At 39.5% G+C, this 14,161-nt stretch overlaps 1 protein-coding gene and 1 long non-coding RNA gene across 2 annotated transcripts; one reads left to right on the top strand and one right to left on the bottom strand.

The window, feature by feature from the left end:
* Positions 1 to 4,697: 4,697 nt before the first annotated feature.
* LOC145722682 (uncharacterized) lies at positions 4,698 to 9,145 on the bottom strand. The gene is made up of 2 exons (XR_014147129.1): positions 6,018 to 9,145; positions 4,698 to 4,870 (listed from the first exon to the last, which is right to left on the bottom strand). It is a non-coding gene; the product is annotated as an uncharacterized LOC145722682 (long non-coding RNA).
* Positions 9,146 to 9,174: 29 nt separating this feature from the next.
* BTF3 (basic transcription factor 3) lies at positions 9,175 to 14,160 on the top strand (the record flags this gene model as incomplete). Its single annotated transcript, XM_081825594.1, has 4 exons — positions 9,175 to 9,554; positions 9,902 to 9,970; positions 13,524 to 13,637; positions 13,963 to 14,160. Coding segments are annotated over exons 1-4 (513 nt in total), but the record flags the coding sequence as incomplete, so codon positions are not given.
* Position 14,161: the final 1 nt, after the last annotated feature.

Genomic DNA, 14,161 nt, shown 5'->3' with positions numbered 1-14,161 from the left:
CTGGGTGGCTCAGTTGGTTAAGCGACTGCCTTCGGCTCAGGTCATGATCCTGGAGTCCCGGGATCGAGTCCCGCATCGGGCTCTCTGCTCAGCAGGGAGTCTGCTTCTCCCTCTGACCCTCCCCCTCTCATGCTCTCTCTCTCTCTCTCATTCTCTCTCTCAAATAAATAAATAAAATCTTTAAAAAAAAAAAAAAAAATTAAAAATTAAAAAAACCCTATAATATATCTGGAAATCCAGCTAACAAAGCATGTGCAAGATCTTCAGAAAGTTTTTCTCTATTAAAATACATAAAATACAGGTTCCTGGCTAGTTCAGTCAGTAGAGCATGTGACCATTGATCTTGGGGTTTTAAGTTCGAGCCCCATGTTGGGTATAGAGATCACTTAAAACTAAAATCGTTAAATAATATATATATATGTATACACGTATATATAATAAAATACGTAAAATATTTGAAACAATAGTTGCACTATGTTCCTGAATAAGGTGGATTGGTACTCAGCATCCATTCAAACTTTTTTTAAGCTTACTTCTCTGTACTATAAATCTTGAAAAGTTAAAAACTATATTTGCCGGGTGCCTGGGTGGCTCAGTCAGTTGAGCAGCCAAATCTTGATTTTGGCTCAGGTCAGATCTTCAGGTCAGAACTGGGGTTGTGAGATCCAGCTGGTCACTTGGTGCTCAGCACAGAGTCAGCTTGCCCCTCTTCATTCCCTTCCGACCCCCCCCCCACAAAAATAAATAAATAAAATCTTAAAAAATATTTTTTTTAATTACATTTCCCAGATATCCTTGCAGCTAGTGTACTAGAGGTAAATGATTTCTGCCAATTAGGTACATTAAAGTAAGATTTGGTATGGAAAGCCAAAGCCTTTTTACTGCTGCTTTGTTTTTTGGCTGGCAAGCATGCAAGAGCATAGTCATTGGCTTTGTGGGTGCTGAGTAATACAGTATCTTCTTGATTCCTACATTGTAGCTACAGTAGTCTACTTTTTTTTTTTTTGAAAGATTTATTTATTTATTTGAGACAGAGAGAGAGAACACCAGTGGGAGGAGGGGCAAAGGGAGAAGAAGACAGAATCATCAAGCAGATTCTCTATTGAACGCACAGCCCAGCGTGGGGCTCAATCCCAGAACCCCAAGATCATGACCTGAGCCAAAATCAAGAGTGGGACACTTAACCAAGTGAGCCACCCAGGCACCCCTACAGTAGCCTATTCTTAACATCGATAATTCTAATCAAGGGGTCTTGTTTCTCCATCTTGATGGGTAGTAGCAGCTCCCATAACAGTCTAGTTTTGCTTATTATCCTGGGACTCATTTCTGATGGCCTAGGCTAAAGCCCACTCTTGCAGCCCATTAAGTAATTTTCTATAATTTCTTTTTTATTTTTATTTTTATTTATTTGCGAGAGAGAGAATGAGAGACAGAGAGCATGAGAGGGAGGAGGGTCAGAGGGAGAAGCAGACTCCCTGCTGAGCAGGGAGCCTGATGTGGGACTTGATCCCGGGACTCCAGGATCATGACCTGAGCCGAAGGCAGTCGCTTAACCAACTGAGCCATCCAGGGGCCCCCATTAAATAATTTTCTAAGCACCAATTCCTTATATTAAATCCCTACGCCTTAAAATAGCCAGATCTATTTACTGCAACTGAATGCAGACTCATACAACAATTAGTAAAGATATAAAATCTTCCCAAATTAATCTACACTATCTCAAATTTTAAAATAATTTAACAAAACCTAACACGTGTATGAAATAGAAGTTTCATATATGTCAACTTTAAAAATGAAAAAAAGGGTAATCATCCTACCATATATTAAGAATATTGAGTCTAGGGCGCCTGGGTGGCTCAGTTGGTTAAGCGACTGCCTTCGGCTCAGGTCATGATCCTGGAGTCCTGGGATCGAGTCCCGCATCGGGCTCCCTGCTCGGCGGGGAGTCTGCTTCTCCCTCTCCTGCTCCCCCCTCTTGTGCTCTTTCTCTCTCTCAAATAAATAAATAAAATTTAAAAAAAAAAAAAAAAAAAAAGAATATTGAGTCTAGCTCTTCCAGGGACAGCAACCATAAGCATTCAGGATGGTCCAGTGTTTGACCTACTGTCAGAGGCTGTCCTACAATACAGCCTCTAACAAAACTAGGCTGTCCTAAAACCCCTGGTAATAGAATCATTTACCTTTATACCAAGAAGGTTGGGAAAGCACCAAAATCTGCATGTAGCGTGTGCCCAGGCCGACTTCAAGGAGTTCGTGCTGTGAGACCTAAAGTTCTTATGAGGTTGTCTAAAACCAAAAAACATGTTAGCAGGGCCTCTGGTGGTTCCTTGTGTGCTAAGTGTGGTCATGACAGGATCAAGCATGCTTTCCTTGTCGAGGAGCAGAAAATTGCTGTGAAACTGTTGAAGGCACAAGCAGAGTCAGAAAGCTAAATAAAAAAATGAAGCTTTTTTGAGTAATAAAAAAATTAAAAGACTTGAAAAAAAAGAATATTGAATCTAGGGGGGCCTAGGTGGCTCAGTTGGTTAAGTGTCTGCCTTCAGCTGGGGTCATGATCCTGGGATCCTGGGATCAAGCCTCATGTCAGGCTCTCTGCTCAGTGGGGAACCTGCTTCTCCCTCTCCCTCTGCCTCTGCCTGCCACTCTGCCTGCTTGTTCTCTCTGTCAAATAAATAAATCTCTTTTTAAAAAAATATTTTATTCATTTGAGAGTGAGAAAGAGAGAGCACAAGCAGGGAGAGTGGGAGAAGCAGACTCCCCACTGAGCCAGAAGCCTGACATGGGGCCTGATCCCAGGACCTGGAGATCATGATCTGAGCTGAAAGCAGATGCCCAACCATCTGAGCCACCCGGGTGCCCCGAAATAAATAAATCTTAAAAAAAAAAAAAAAAAAAAAAAGAATATTGAGTCTATCACCCAAATGCAAACAATGAAATAATTATTTCTGGATTTTTTTTCAATCTTTTATATCAGTGACAAATGACACAGGAATATACAAAATGAAATGCCCTCTGGGTTTGAAATCTGGACAATTTTATTAACCAAATGAAGTTACTAATTATATGTTGTTCTTTTAAATTATTTTCTACCCTGACAACTTGTTTTGCTTAAAAGAACAAAAAATAAAAAGTAATACACAGCAGTGTAATGCATCTGACAAATGAACACTGAGTGTCCTGACAGTAAATCTAAAGGATGTAAACTTTAAGACAGCCCATCAGCCAATGGAATGAAATACCCCTGGGGGTGTGTAATGGTCCTGGCTAGCACTAGATTTGAGCTTGGGGAAAAGATAAAATACTGAAACAAGAAACTGAGTCAGTTACAACTTGGTAGTCACCAAGTTATCCCATAAATTTTAAAATGATTTGGTTTCTGCAGTCACATTATTTTGAGCAAATAAAAGCTTTAAAAAAATTTCCCCCAATAAACTGCACAATACATCTTTAAAGGTACTTAAATGTAACCTAAAATAGAAAGGGCAAAACCACTTTTTTATTTAAAAAAATCAGGTTGAATTAAGGACCCTATGAGATAGTCTTGCTGGAGGTTGCTTAGCTTATAAGCAGAGAGCTTAATAAGCTTTATTATAGCAGCTAACTTTTAAGGATAATTTTTAAAAATCTACTAGAAAAATTTAAGCCCTGCTGGCATTCTCTGCCTGACAAGAAAGGCTGCTTCAAATTGTCGAATGATTTATTTTTACTTGCTAAATTTGCATTAGCCCCACCCACTTCCAGGACATACCTTTAAACTTTTTTTTTTTTTTTTTAAGATTTATTTATTTGAGAGAGAGGGAGAGTGCACAAGAGTGCACACACGGGCTGAGGGGCAGAAGGAGAAGGTTAGACAATCTTTAAGCAGACTCTGCCTCTGCACTGAGTATGGAGTCCCATGCAGGGCTCAATCCCAGAACCCTGAGATCAGGACCTGAGCCAAAACCCAGAGTCTGATGCTTAACCCACCAAGCCACCCAGGCACCCCCAGGACATACCTTTAGAGCTTTAATTTTCCTCTGGCTATCAATTTCCTCTTCTCAAACCAAAGTTTCAAATGCTTGGACCTGAAATTCATCTTTGCAGCTCCAAAATGATACGAAATGTAGAGTGTCAATCTCCTACATCACCTGCCTTGTTCCTACAACTTCCTTATTCTCTAAAGAATACAAGTTCAGACTCCCAAGAAAAGCAAACAAGGCTGTTGGGTGTTGGCAAAGTTAGCAAATATTAAAAAGGACGTCAAATTTACATTACTATCTTGAGAGTATTTTCCAGTCACTTAAAAGACCTACAAATAAACCAGTATATACATTTTTCTGCAGGATCTGATTTAGTTTCCTTGAAGTTCTTTATATTCCTCTGTTCTTTATATGCCAAGACCTCTCCTAGCCTTATAAAACTCCACAAACGCACTAAAGCAACTAAAGTTTACCCGTTTGTCAGTCCTCTTCCTCTTGTTGCCCTATCAGTTTTAACACCAAAATACTGAACCTAGAGCAACAAACTCCATTAGCCATATTGACCCACTGTCACTGCAGCACTTGCTTCTACTAGAGTGTAAGATACAATTCTCACTTTGATTTATCCTGTTTACGAGAAGGCACATACTGAGCTCTTAGCATATAAACACAGAAAAACTGAATTTCAACTAATAAAGAATAGCAGTCATGGCAAGATAATATGAAAGAAAACTGGCCTCTATTAAGTGTTAAGTTTATTATCTTAAGCAATTTGAAAGACTTTATGAAGACAATAGGATTGGGGAGGATTACATAGCTATGAAAGCCCTTAAAAATACTTTAGTGTGGGGCGCCTGGGTGGCTCAGTTGGTTGGGCGACTGCCTTCGGCTCAGGTCGTGATCCTGGAGTCCTGAGATCGAGTCCAAAAAAAAACAAAAAAAAATATATTTTAGTGTGGTTAAGATAATAAACTGCATGCTAAATAGATGATCAGCAAAATTTGGGTAATATAGACTTCCATGGTTTGCTTTCATGACACTCCAGGATCTTCCTATCCATTTATCATCCCTGTCTGACTGCAGACAATGTATGTTCTAAGAGCAACTTATTTTCAGTGGGTTTTTTCCCCACCAATTAAACATTTAAAGCTTTTTTTTTTTTTTAATTATAAAAAAGTTGTTAACCTCCTTGATTCCACTCTGGTCTCAGAAATACAGAATATATTAGGTGACTGAGATTTTAAAAGACGTTTTCTGGGCACCTGGCTGGCTCAGTCAGAGGAGCATGCAACTCTTGATCCCTGGGTCTCAGGGTCTTGAGTTTGAGCCTCACGTTGGGTATAGAGATTACTAAGAAAAATAAATAAGCTTTTAAAAAAAAGATGCTTTGGATTATCCCTGTGACGTCAGTTAATCTTCCCCTTTTAAGCATACTTTAGCACACTTTTCTTTCCCCATCTTCATACAACCGCTTCTCTACCAGGGTTCTCTGCAAAACAAACCAAAAAAACCTTGTCTGCTCCTCTTCCTCCATTCCCCAGCACTCGACTTTCTATATCTTTCTTCCAGAATGACCTTATATAAGTTTTCTGAAATAAAATTCTCAAGATTGAATGAAAAAAAGCTGAGTACGTATGTATTAATTTAATAACTGTTGATGCTATGTAGTGAGTCTATGGAGGTTCATTATACTATTTGTGCTCCTGTGCACTTGAAGTTTTCCACAATAATGTAAGAAGGATATTCAGTCTGGTATTCAAAAAGTTAGGGTTGGCATTATAATTTTGGGACTCATCAAAATAAAGATGACATTTAAAGCCATGGGATTGGATGAAAACACTTAGGAAGAGTATAGGTAGAAAAGAATATAGGACTAAAATGTAAGCAATTCTAATATTTAGACGTCAGAGAAATAAGATAAAGCAAAGTAGACTGGGCCGCCAGGAAACCAGGAAGTGAGATGTTCTTGGAGCCTAGAGAAGAAAATATTTCAAAAATGTGGAAGAGGCCAAGTGTGTCAAATGCCACCTAAAGGCTAAAAGAGAACTAAGAATTTACCTTCTGGATTTGTCAAGATGGAGGTTTAGACAATTCTTTGCAGAGATTTTGCTATAAAAGGAAACACAAAAATTAAGTAGTGGCTGGAGGGGAACAGAAGTCAAAAAAAGTTTTTCGTTTTCTTCTCTTTTGAGATACCTGATACTGAGGCTTAGTGTACTGGTAGAATGACCTAGTTGAAAGGGGGAAAACAGATACAGGAAGCGTGTAACAGAAGAATCAAGGTCCTGAATGAAATACAGAAAAGTACAAGTAGAGGGACTATTTCTTCTGTGTGTAACAGGAAGGAAGACAAAATTTATAGATTCAGATATACAGGGATGGTAGAGTAGATGGAGGGTAGATGAGGTAGTGTCAATCTTCACACCTTAACTCTCTATGCTTTAGTTAGATGGCCAGTAACGCAAGAATATGGGAAGAACCTACCTCATAAAATTTCTGTGAGGATCCAACTGTCAAAAAGCCAACACTCAACATCAACCTAGTAGAAACTGTTAAGACTCCTAGTTCAGGGGTACCTGGGTGGCTCAGCCGTTAGGCGTCTGCCTTCGGCTCAGGTCATGATCCCAGGGTCCTGGGATCGAGCCCCGCTTCGGGCTCCCTGCTCCGCGGGAAGCCTGCTTCTCCCTCTTCCACTCCCCCTGCTTGTGTTCCCTCTCTTGCTGTGTCTCTCTCTGTCAAATAAATAAAACCTTAAAAAAAAAAAAAAAAAAAGACTCCTAGTTCAATTCTCCATTAACTCAACAAAATTATCAAGCTATCATTTTGCATTTAATAAAGTACCACAGCTAAAAATAACAATGATGGATGTAACTTAATGGGGTTGACGGTGTCAGAAAAGGCTTTTCTGAGACATTTAAACCAAAAGCTACCTGAGTTGTAGGCACTGACTTGACAAAGGTAGGGGTATTAGAAGTTCAAGGAGGTTTAGAAACAAACAAAAGGTCCATTGTGGCTAACAGTTAAGGGCCAGATCACAAATCAACTAAAACCATGTGAACATTTATCCTCAGTGATTTCCAATACTGTCTTTGGGTCAAAATGAGCTCTTAATAAACATTATATCAAGTACATATTTTAGTTCATGCTGAAGCCAACGCAAGTCCAACTGAGAGGTGAAAACAATTCATGGACTTTGATTAGACCATAAACTATAAACCAAGGAAACAAACAGATTTCCCCTTTCTTGCCTACTCTATTGACAGAGGTCATGTTGAATCCTTGGGCTTGTTCAAGCTAAGGAGTTAAGTGTGGGAGCTAGTAATTCTTATTTGCCATAGATATTATAAATTATTCTTTTGTCATCACTGAGCTAAGATAGCAACTTAGTAACTTTTTTTGGAGCTCAAAAAAATCCCTTCAGTTAGTTTTTTAAAAGACTGGTATGTAAATATTAGCAGAATCTGAATTTCCTTTTTTTTTAAGATTTTATTTATTTATTTGACAGAGAGAGCACAAGCAGGGGGAGCGACAGGCAGAGGGAGAGGGAGAAGCAGACTCCCCACTGAGCAAGGAGCTGATTCCCAGGATCGAGATCATAACGGGAGAAGAAAGCAGCCACTTAACTGACTGAGCCATCCAGGTGCCCCCAGAATGTGAATTTCCTAACCATTCACAAAATATAGCAGAAGTCAAAAATCAAAATTTTCTTTTCTTACTATTAGGGCACCTGTCATGATTTTCAACATAATGCAAGTCTTAAAAATTAGAAAAGAACAAGACAGAAAAGTGGGAACCAAGGAAAATAAAAACCTGGGATATTTCCTGAAAACAGGCATATAAAAGGTCAATCAGGTGGCAGGTAGGTGGAAGAGTGCTGTGTTTATGTAAATGATCAAAAAACATTATATGACTAGAAAGTTTCAAAAGCCCTCAATATAACATGGAAGGGGGGGAAATGTGTTCCTGAACAAAGACATACTGTCAAAAAGGGGAGTATTTCTATGTATTTTGTAGTATTTCTATAGCACTGAATGTTGGCACAGTCATTTTGACCTTTACAGTAGCATAATAGTTCATCTTTTTCTGTACTAAATTTGACTCATATTTAAGAGCAACATTGTTTAAGAAAATATCAACCGCTACAATTACCCTAAAAAGCAATACAGCTATCCTCACTATTTTCTTAGAGACATCACATTTTAACAAATTTACACGTGAAAAGTATTCAAAAACAAAAAGATTAATCTTAACTGGAGAGAAATCTGCACCTACATGTTTCCTTTCTATATAAATTGTATTTTCTCGAGATTTCGGACTCATTTTTGAATCTGCAAAGGCTTTTCATAGCTATGACCACAAAAAGGCTGACCAGATAGCATTCTGATTTAAAGCTTGTCTTAAAGCTTGCCCTACCATTTAGAAAATTTAGCCTCTCGAAACACACCAGGCACAGATTCTCCTTTGAGTGCATTACCGAATTAAGGAACAAAGTTTGTTCAACTGTGAATTACAAATTGTAAAATCCGTGCCAATTAGTATCAAGGAGTCAATTTTTTGTCTGTTAAAGAAACAAGAGAAGTAAGGTAATTAAGTACAGGGATCTGAGGTGGTACCTGCTACGCTTGCTGAAATTCAGATTACCGGGTTCCATCCCTAGTCGGACTGAACCCCTTTTAAGAAGTGGGCCTCTGGGATACATTCTGAACACGCTCGCCAGAAATTGTGAACCATGGTCCTGCAACCCACCAAACCACCTCATCCTGGAAGGTAAAATTAGTTTACTTCGACAAAGTTTTGACAAAATGTCTTGGTAAAGGCTGATTCGGGCCGGAGAGGAAATTCTAAAACATCCAGATGATTGCTCCAATCTACACCAAACAGCGAGGGAGAGCGAGTAAAGAGATGAGCACAGGCTGGGCGCCGAAGCGTTTCCGCAAACGTAAATTGCCCTTTCTTCTGAGGGTAAAGAATTTGGGGTTCAGGGTCGACTTACTCAACCCTAACTGCAAAGAACTGTTCTTTCTGACTCCTCTAAGGTCTCTCCCAGGACTACACGCGGTACCGTCAGCACAGAGTCCCTCGTGAAGTCCCAAACCGGCCCGTGCTCGATGAGAATTGTGCCTGCGCGACAATCATAAACGCGCCTGCCTTAGGTCGCGCGTGCGCAGCGAAGCACTGAGCTCGCGGCAAAGTCCGTTTCCTGACTTTTGCAGGAAGCAGCGTTGCATCACTTCCGGCCTCCCTCTAGCTGCCATCTTGCGTCCCCGCGTGTGTGCTCCTAATCTCAGCTGGTCCGCCCGAGACCCCCTGAGCGCCAACCCTATTCCCCCGCGCGGTCCCATTTCCGCTCCAACAAGGTACAAAAAGGCTTTGGACGCCGGCGTGGGAGGAGGACGGGAACGGGGGCGGGAAGTGCCCGGAAGGAGCGAGACAGGGAGGGACAGGGCTGAGGAGAGGAAGGCGATGCGACGGACAGGCGTACCCACTCAGGCTGACTCTCGGGGGCGAGGTCGAGCCAGGGGCGGCTGCCCTGGGGGCGAGGCGACGCCGTCTCTTCCTCCACCTCGCGGCGGAACCCGAGGACAGGAGCCTCAGGTACCGCGAGGCTTGCGGAGAGTGGCCGGGCCGGGCCGGGAGGCCCTGGCTAGGCCGAGGCCGGGCCAGGGCCGGGGGTGGGGGTTGCTGACCAGGCGTGGGTTAGAGCCCTTTTCTCGGGCCTGTAAGGGCGGGGGGGGGGGGGCAGTTGTGGAGGAGGGGTAGAAAGATGGGTGTTCTTTACGCTCCCTTAAAACTGAAATTGGGAGCTTTGCGGGGTGGATTGGGGATTCAGGCCTCGGCCTGTTTAGGATATTTTTTTCTTTGCTGGTGTCTTGGGAAATAACGAGCGTGGAATGCTAGAGTGAACCAGACCTTTCCTCGCTGAGGGTTTCCTGTTTTTCTAGATGAAAGAAACTATCATGAACCAGGAGAAACTCGCCAAACTGCAAGCACAAGTGCGCATTGGTGGGAAAGTAAGTTTTAATAGTTTTTTGGGCTTTTTGAAGTTCAAAGGTTTGGGGTGGTTTTTTAGGGGGGGTTGTTTTTTGGTTTTGGTTTTTTTGGTTTTTGGATTTGCTTTTCTCGTATTGTTGGCTTGTCACTGTCTCTAGAGGGCATTTCATAGAGCTAGCAAAGCGGGGGTGGGGAGGAGGAGGCGGGGTTAAATGATGTACAATAGAGTGTATCAGTGGGACGTGCATGTTGTAGATTAAAAGAAAAAAATGAGTCTAGATGAAAAGAGAACTTAATAAACATTACTTCTGTGTAAATATGTTTTCAGTGTTACAGTGTTTTAGTAGAACAAAAGTGTTTCCTGGTTTAGATAGTAAGAAAATGTGTCATTTTGGTTAGGTAATCATTGTGGACATCATACTCCTAACTTGTTTGGCCTAAGTTGTATACATTCAGTGCTTTACTTTCTTTCTTTTTTTTTTTTTTTTTTTTAAATAACTATGTTGACTCTGAACTTGAGTTCCACCTGTCTTTTGAACTGTAGTTTATAATGTAAGGTTCTGGGTAATTGTTGTACTTAATACTTAGAAGTTTGTCTCTCGTAAATTAAGACCTTTCTGTAATGCTTTCTTAAATGGAATTCAGAGTAGTTGTATATTTTCTAGGCTATTTGGAAGATACCTATGTTAGAGGTACATCACAGAATTTAAGAGCAGTGACTATGGATTTGAAAATATTACTTAAGCAGATATCTTTCAATTTTGACTTTGTTAATATGCTAAAACAGAGAATGAGAATGATCATAGGTTTTTAGGTAAGTTTTTGGCTAATTGGTTTTTTCTGCTGGATACTGATCTTCAAGAGTACTCTTTTTTGAACTTGGAAGTTTTAGATTGTTTTCTGAGTAAGTTATTTAAATCAGAAGTCCGCTCTAGGGCGCCTGGGTGGCTCAGTTGGTTAAGCGACTGCCTTCGGCTCAGGTCATGATCCTGGAGTCCCGGGATCGAGTCCCGCATGGGGCTCCCTGCGGCGAGGAGCCTGCTTCTCCCTCTGACCCTCCCCCCTCTCATGCTCTCTCTCTCTCTCATTCTCTCTCTCTCAAATAAAATAAAATCTTTAATAAAAAAAAAAAGTCCGCTCTAGACAGAGGTCTACTTATATTTTGCATTATGTTAGCACATTCCTAGTATTTAACAAGGTGTGGTAGCCTGTTGGAACAGAGCATGTCTTTACTTGGTAAAACTTGTAAAGCTTCCCTAGGACAAGTTTATTACCTATTAGTTTTCCCAATTTTAAGCATTTGCCTTCAAGTAGAATCTTCTGTGAAATAGCCAAAAGTTGCATGTAGGCTTAAATAATGAGATGTGCATCTGTTAAATTACTGGACTTTGTCAACAATGAATATATAGTGATCCTTTTTTCTTTCCTGAAGCTAATAGTCTTCAGGATCTGCAACTGCTCATTAACAAATAGTAGGTGTTTCTTGTTCTTAGCAATTGTTAAAAGCTAGGTGTGGCCTTCAGGTCCCAGAAAAACTCATTATCCTTTGTGGTCAGTGTTTCAATGTTCTTATATTGGTGTTTTTAACTATCATTTAGTACAGGTTTCACAAGAAATATTTTGAATAATGTGTTTGTGTGCTTTCTTTTGTTACTCTGATCATTAGTCTTTAGCTATTAGAAACAAATTTCTGGGCAAGGAAAGCCTAGGTTTTTTAGATTCTTAAGGCTGATGTAGGATTGAACTTCGTTTAGTTAACATAGGAAATATTAATGTCATTGTAATAGGAAATAATTTCATTTTTAAAAAACTTTTTTATTATGGAATGAAATTTAGTGAGTTAGTTTTGCCTTAGAGAAATCTGTGTTAGGTACTTTCAGGTAAATAGTATAAAAGTGCTTTATTCAGTATCCGATCAGAGCATTGATATAAATTGTATCAGTAAAAATTGAACTCTATAGATGTGAATTGTATAGAACCTATAGAAGGTGTGTCAGTTTTGTTTTTAGAATCTTATAGTAATCATTTAGAATGTCTTTTAGAGAGAATTCTTTGAAAACCAGACTCTACATGACCACATCAAAGTGATTTTTATTCTTAAAGGTTTTTTGGGGAGTTGGTAGCCAGTATTTTTTGTAGCTTTTGATACGTTATTCAGTTCAGCTATCATTTACTTAAGACTTTAACTGTGCTCAGGCCTGAGAATATGAAATTTAAGAAATTTATGGTCCCTAAGGGGACTTTAACACTAGTAGGGGAGTTTTTTTTTTAAATCTGTTTTCATAGTGTAATATACATAGTGCAGTAGAAGCATTTTTGAAATATAGAGATGGGAATGATTTTGCTTGGGGGCAGTTTATTGCAGAGTGTAGGGAAGACACAAAAGAGGTAATGGTTTGAACAGGGTTTTAAAGGACAAATAGGAATTGGTGTGTAGGTTGGGGTATATTGAAGTAGGTAAAGAGCCTTATGTATCATGTAAAGGGCTTAATCTACACATAAAAAAGTTCTTGAGAGTGTTTATTAAAGAGTGTTAAGCAGAAAATGAGTCACATTTGCCTAGTTTTGAAAGTTTATGGGATATATTTGAGAAGGGGGAGATCGGAAACTTGGTATATATGTACAAGAGGCCACAAGTTTTCCTGAAGCCTGTATTCATACATTCAAGTTACTGAGTGCCTTCAGTGAGCCACATACTGTTCTCAGTACTGTTCATAGTAAACAGAATGGAAGCTCTTGAGGAGGTTACGTTCTAGTGAGGGAAAACAAACAATAAAATACATTTGATTGTTACGAAAAAAAATAAACCTGGATAGATAGATGATGACTGTAGGAGTTGCTTTTTTACATAGCGTGGTTGGGAAAGGCCACTGATAACGGTGACATAAGAACAGAGATCTGTAGTAAGGGAGGGAACCAGTGCAGATGGTAGGGGAAGAAAGGAATAGTATGTGCAAAGGCTCTTTTTGGCCTGTTGAAGGAACTGTGAGGAGGTTTATTTGGCTAAGGATGAGAATGTGTGTGTGATAGATGTGGTCAAGAACAGCACAGTAGGGTTGGGGCAGATCATGTAGAGGCCTTCTGGGTTAAGATAAGAACTTCCAAGATTTTATTCTTAGGTATTATAAAAGTCTATATAGACTCATTTGAATGTGTCCATACACTGTCTTGCCTGTGAATATTAATGGATGTTGATTTTTCATTAATTAAAAACAGAAAAGGTTAATAGTTCTGGACATGGAACTTCTAAATGAGGGTTAATTTAGGTTGATATATGCCACCTCTTTGATCACTTCTAGAGCAAATAATCTAAAAAAAAAAATAGGACTTTGAAGATATCATTCTTTTATATATGACAAAATTAGAAGCTTAGAAGTTATTAAGGATTTATAGACAAATCCTTTGTTAACCTCTTTCTGCTTCCATCATTTCCTACTTGCTGCCTAAAAGTTTGTGCTTATGGTAATTTTCTTAAACAGATCCAAGGTCAGAAAGGAATTAGAAACTTTCCGTTTGAAAATGTCGGTTGTTATGGTATATATATGTGTGTGTTTTCTTTTCTCCTCACTCTAGGGAACTGCTCGCCGAAAGAAGAAGGTGGTTCATAGAACGGCTACGGCAGATGATAAAAAACTTCAGTTCTCCTTAAAGAAGTTAGGGGTAAACAATATCTCTGGTATTGAAGAAGTAAGTGTCAAATTTTATTTCTTTATAAAACAAGTTTTGGTTGGAAAAAGCTTCAGTGGTCATGCATTATTTATTTTTTATTTATTTTTCTCCCAACAGAGAATTTCATATCCCTCTAAAATAGATTTCAGTTCCACTAGTGAATATTAGGGAGTGCTAAATCTGAAAGAGATTAGATTGCACTTTCCATTCCAGGCAAAATATCATTTGTGCTTCACAGTGAAATAGTGGATTAGTTAGCCAGCCTTGGGCTTTTCCTTAATAGAATGTTTGGTTTTTAAAGAATTTTGGTGGGTGTTGCTAATTACTTTTTTTTTCTTTGTAGGTGAATATGTTCACAAACCAAGGAACAGTGATCCACTTTAACAACCCCAAAGTTCAGGCATCACTGGCAGCGAACACTTTCACCATTACAGGCCATGCTGAGACAAAGCAGCTGACAGAAATGCTACCCAGTATCTTAAACCAACTTGGTGCAGACAGTCTGACTAGTTTAAGAAGACTGGCTGAAGCTCTGCCCAAAC

Source organism: Leptonychotes weddellii, chromosome 7, assembly GCF_054177405.1.
Source record: "Leptonychotes weddellii isolate Sample4059 chromosome 7, ASM5417740v2, whole genome shotgun sequence".
Taxonomy (NCBI): domain Eukaryota; kingdom Metazoa; phylum Chordata; class Mammalia; order Carnivora; family Phocidae; genus Leptonychotes; species Leptonychotes weddellii.
This window is presented reverse-complemented; position numbering and strand designations above follow the sequence as displayed.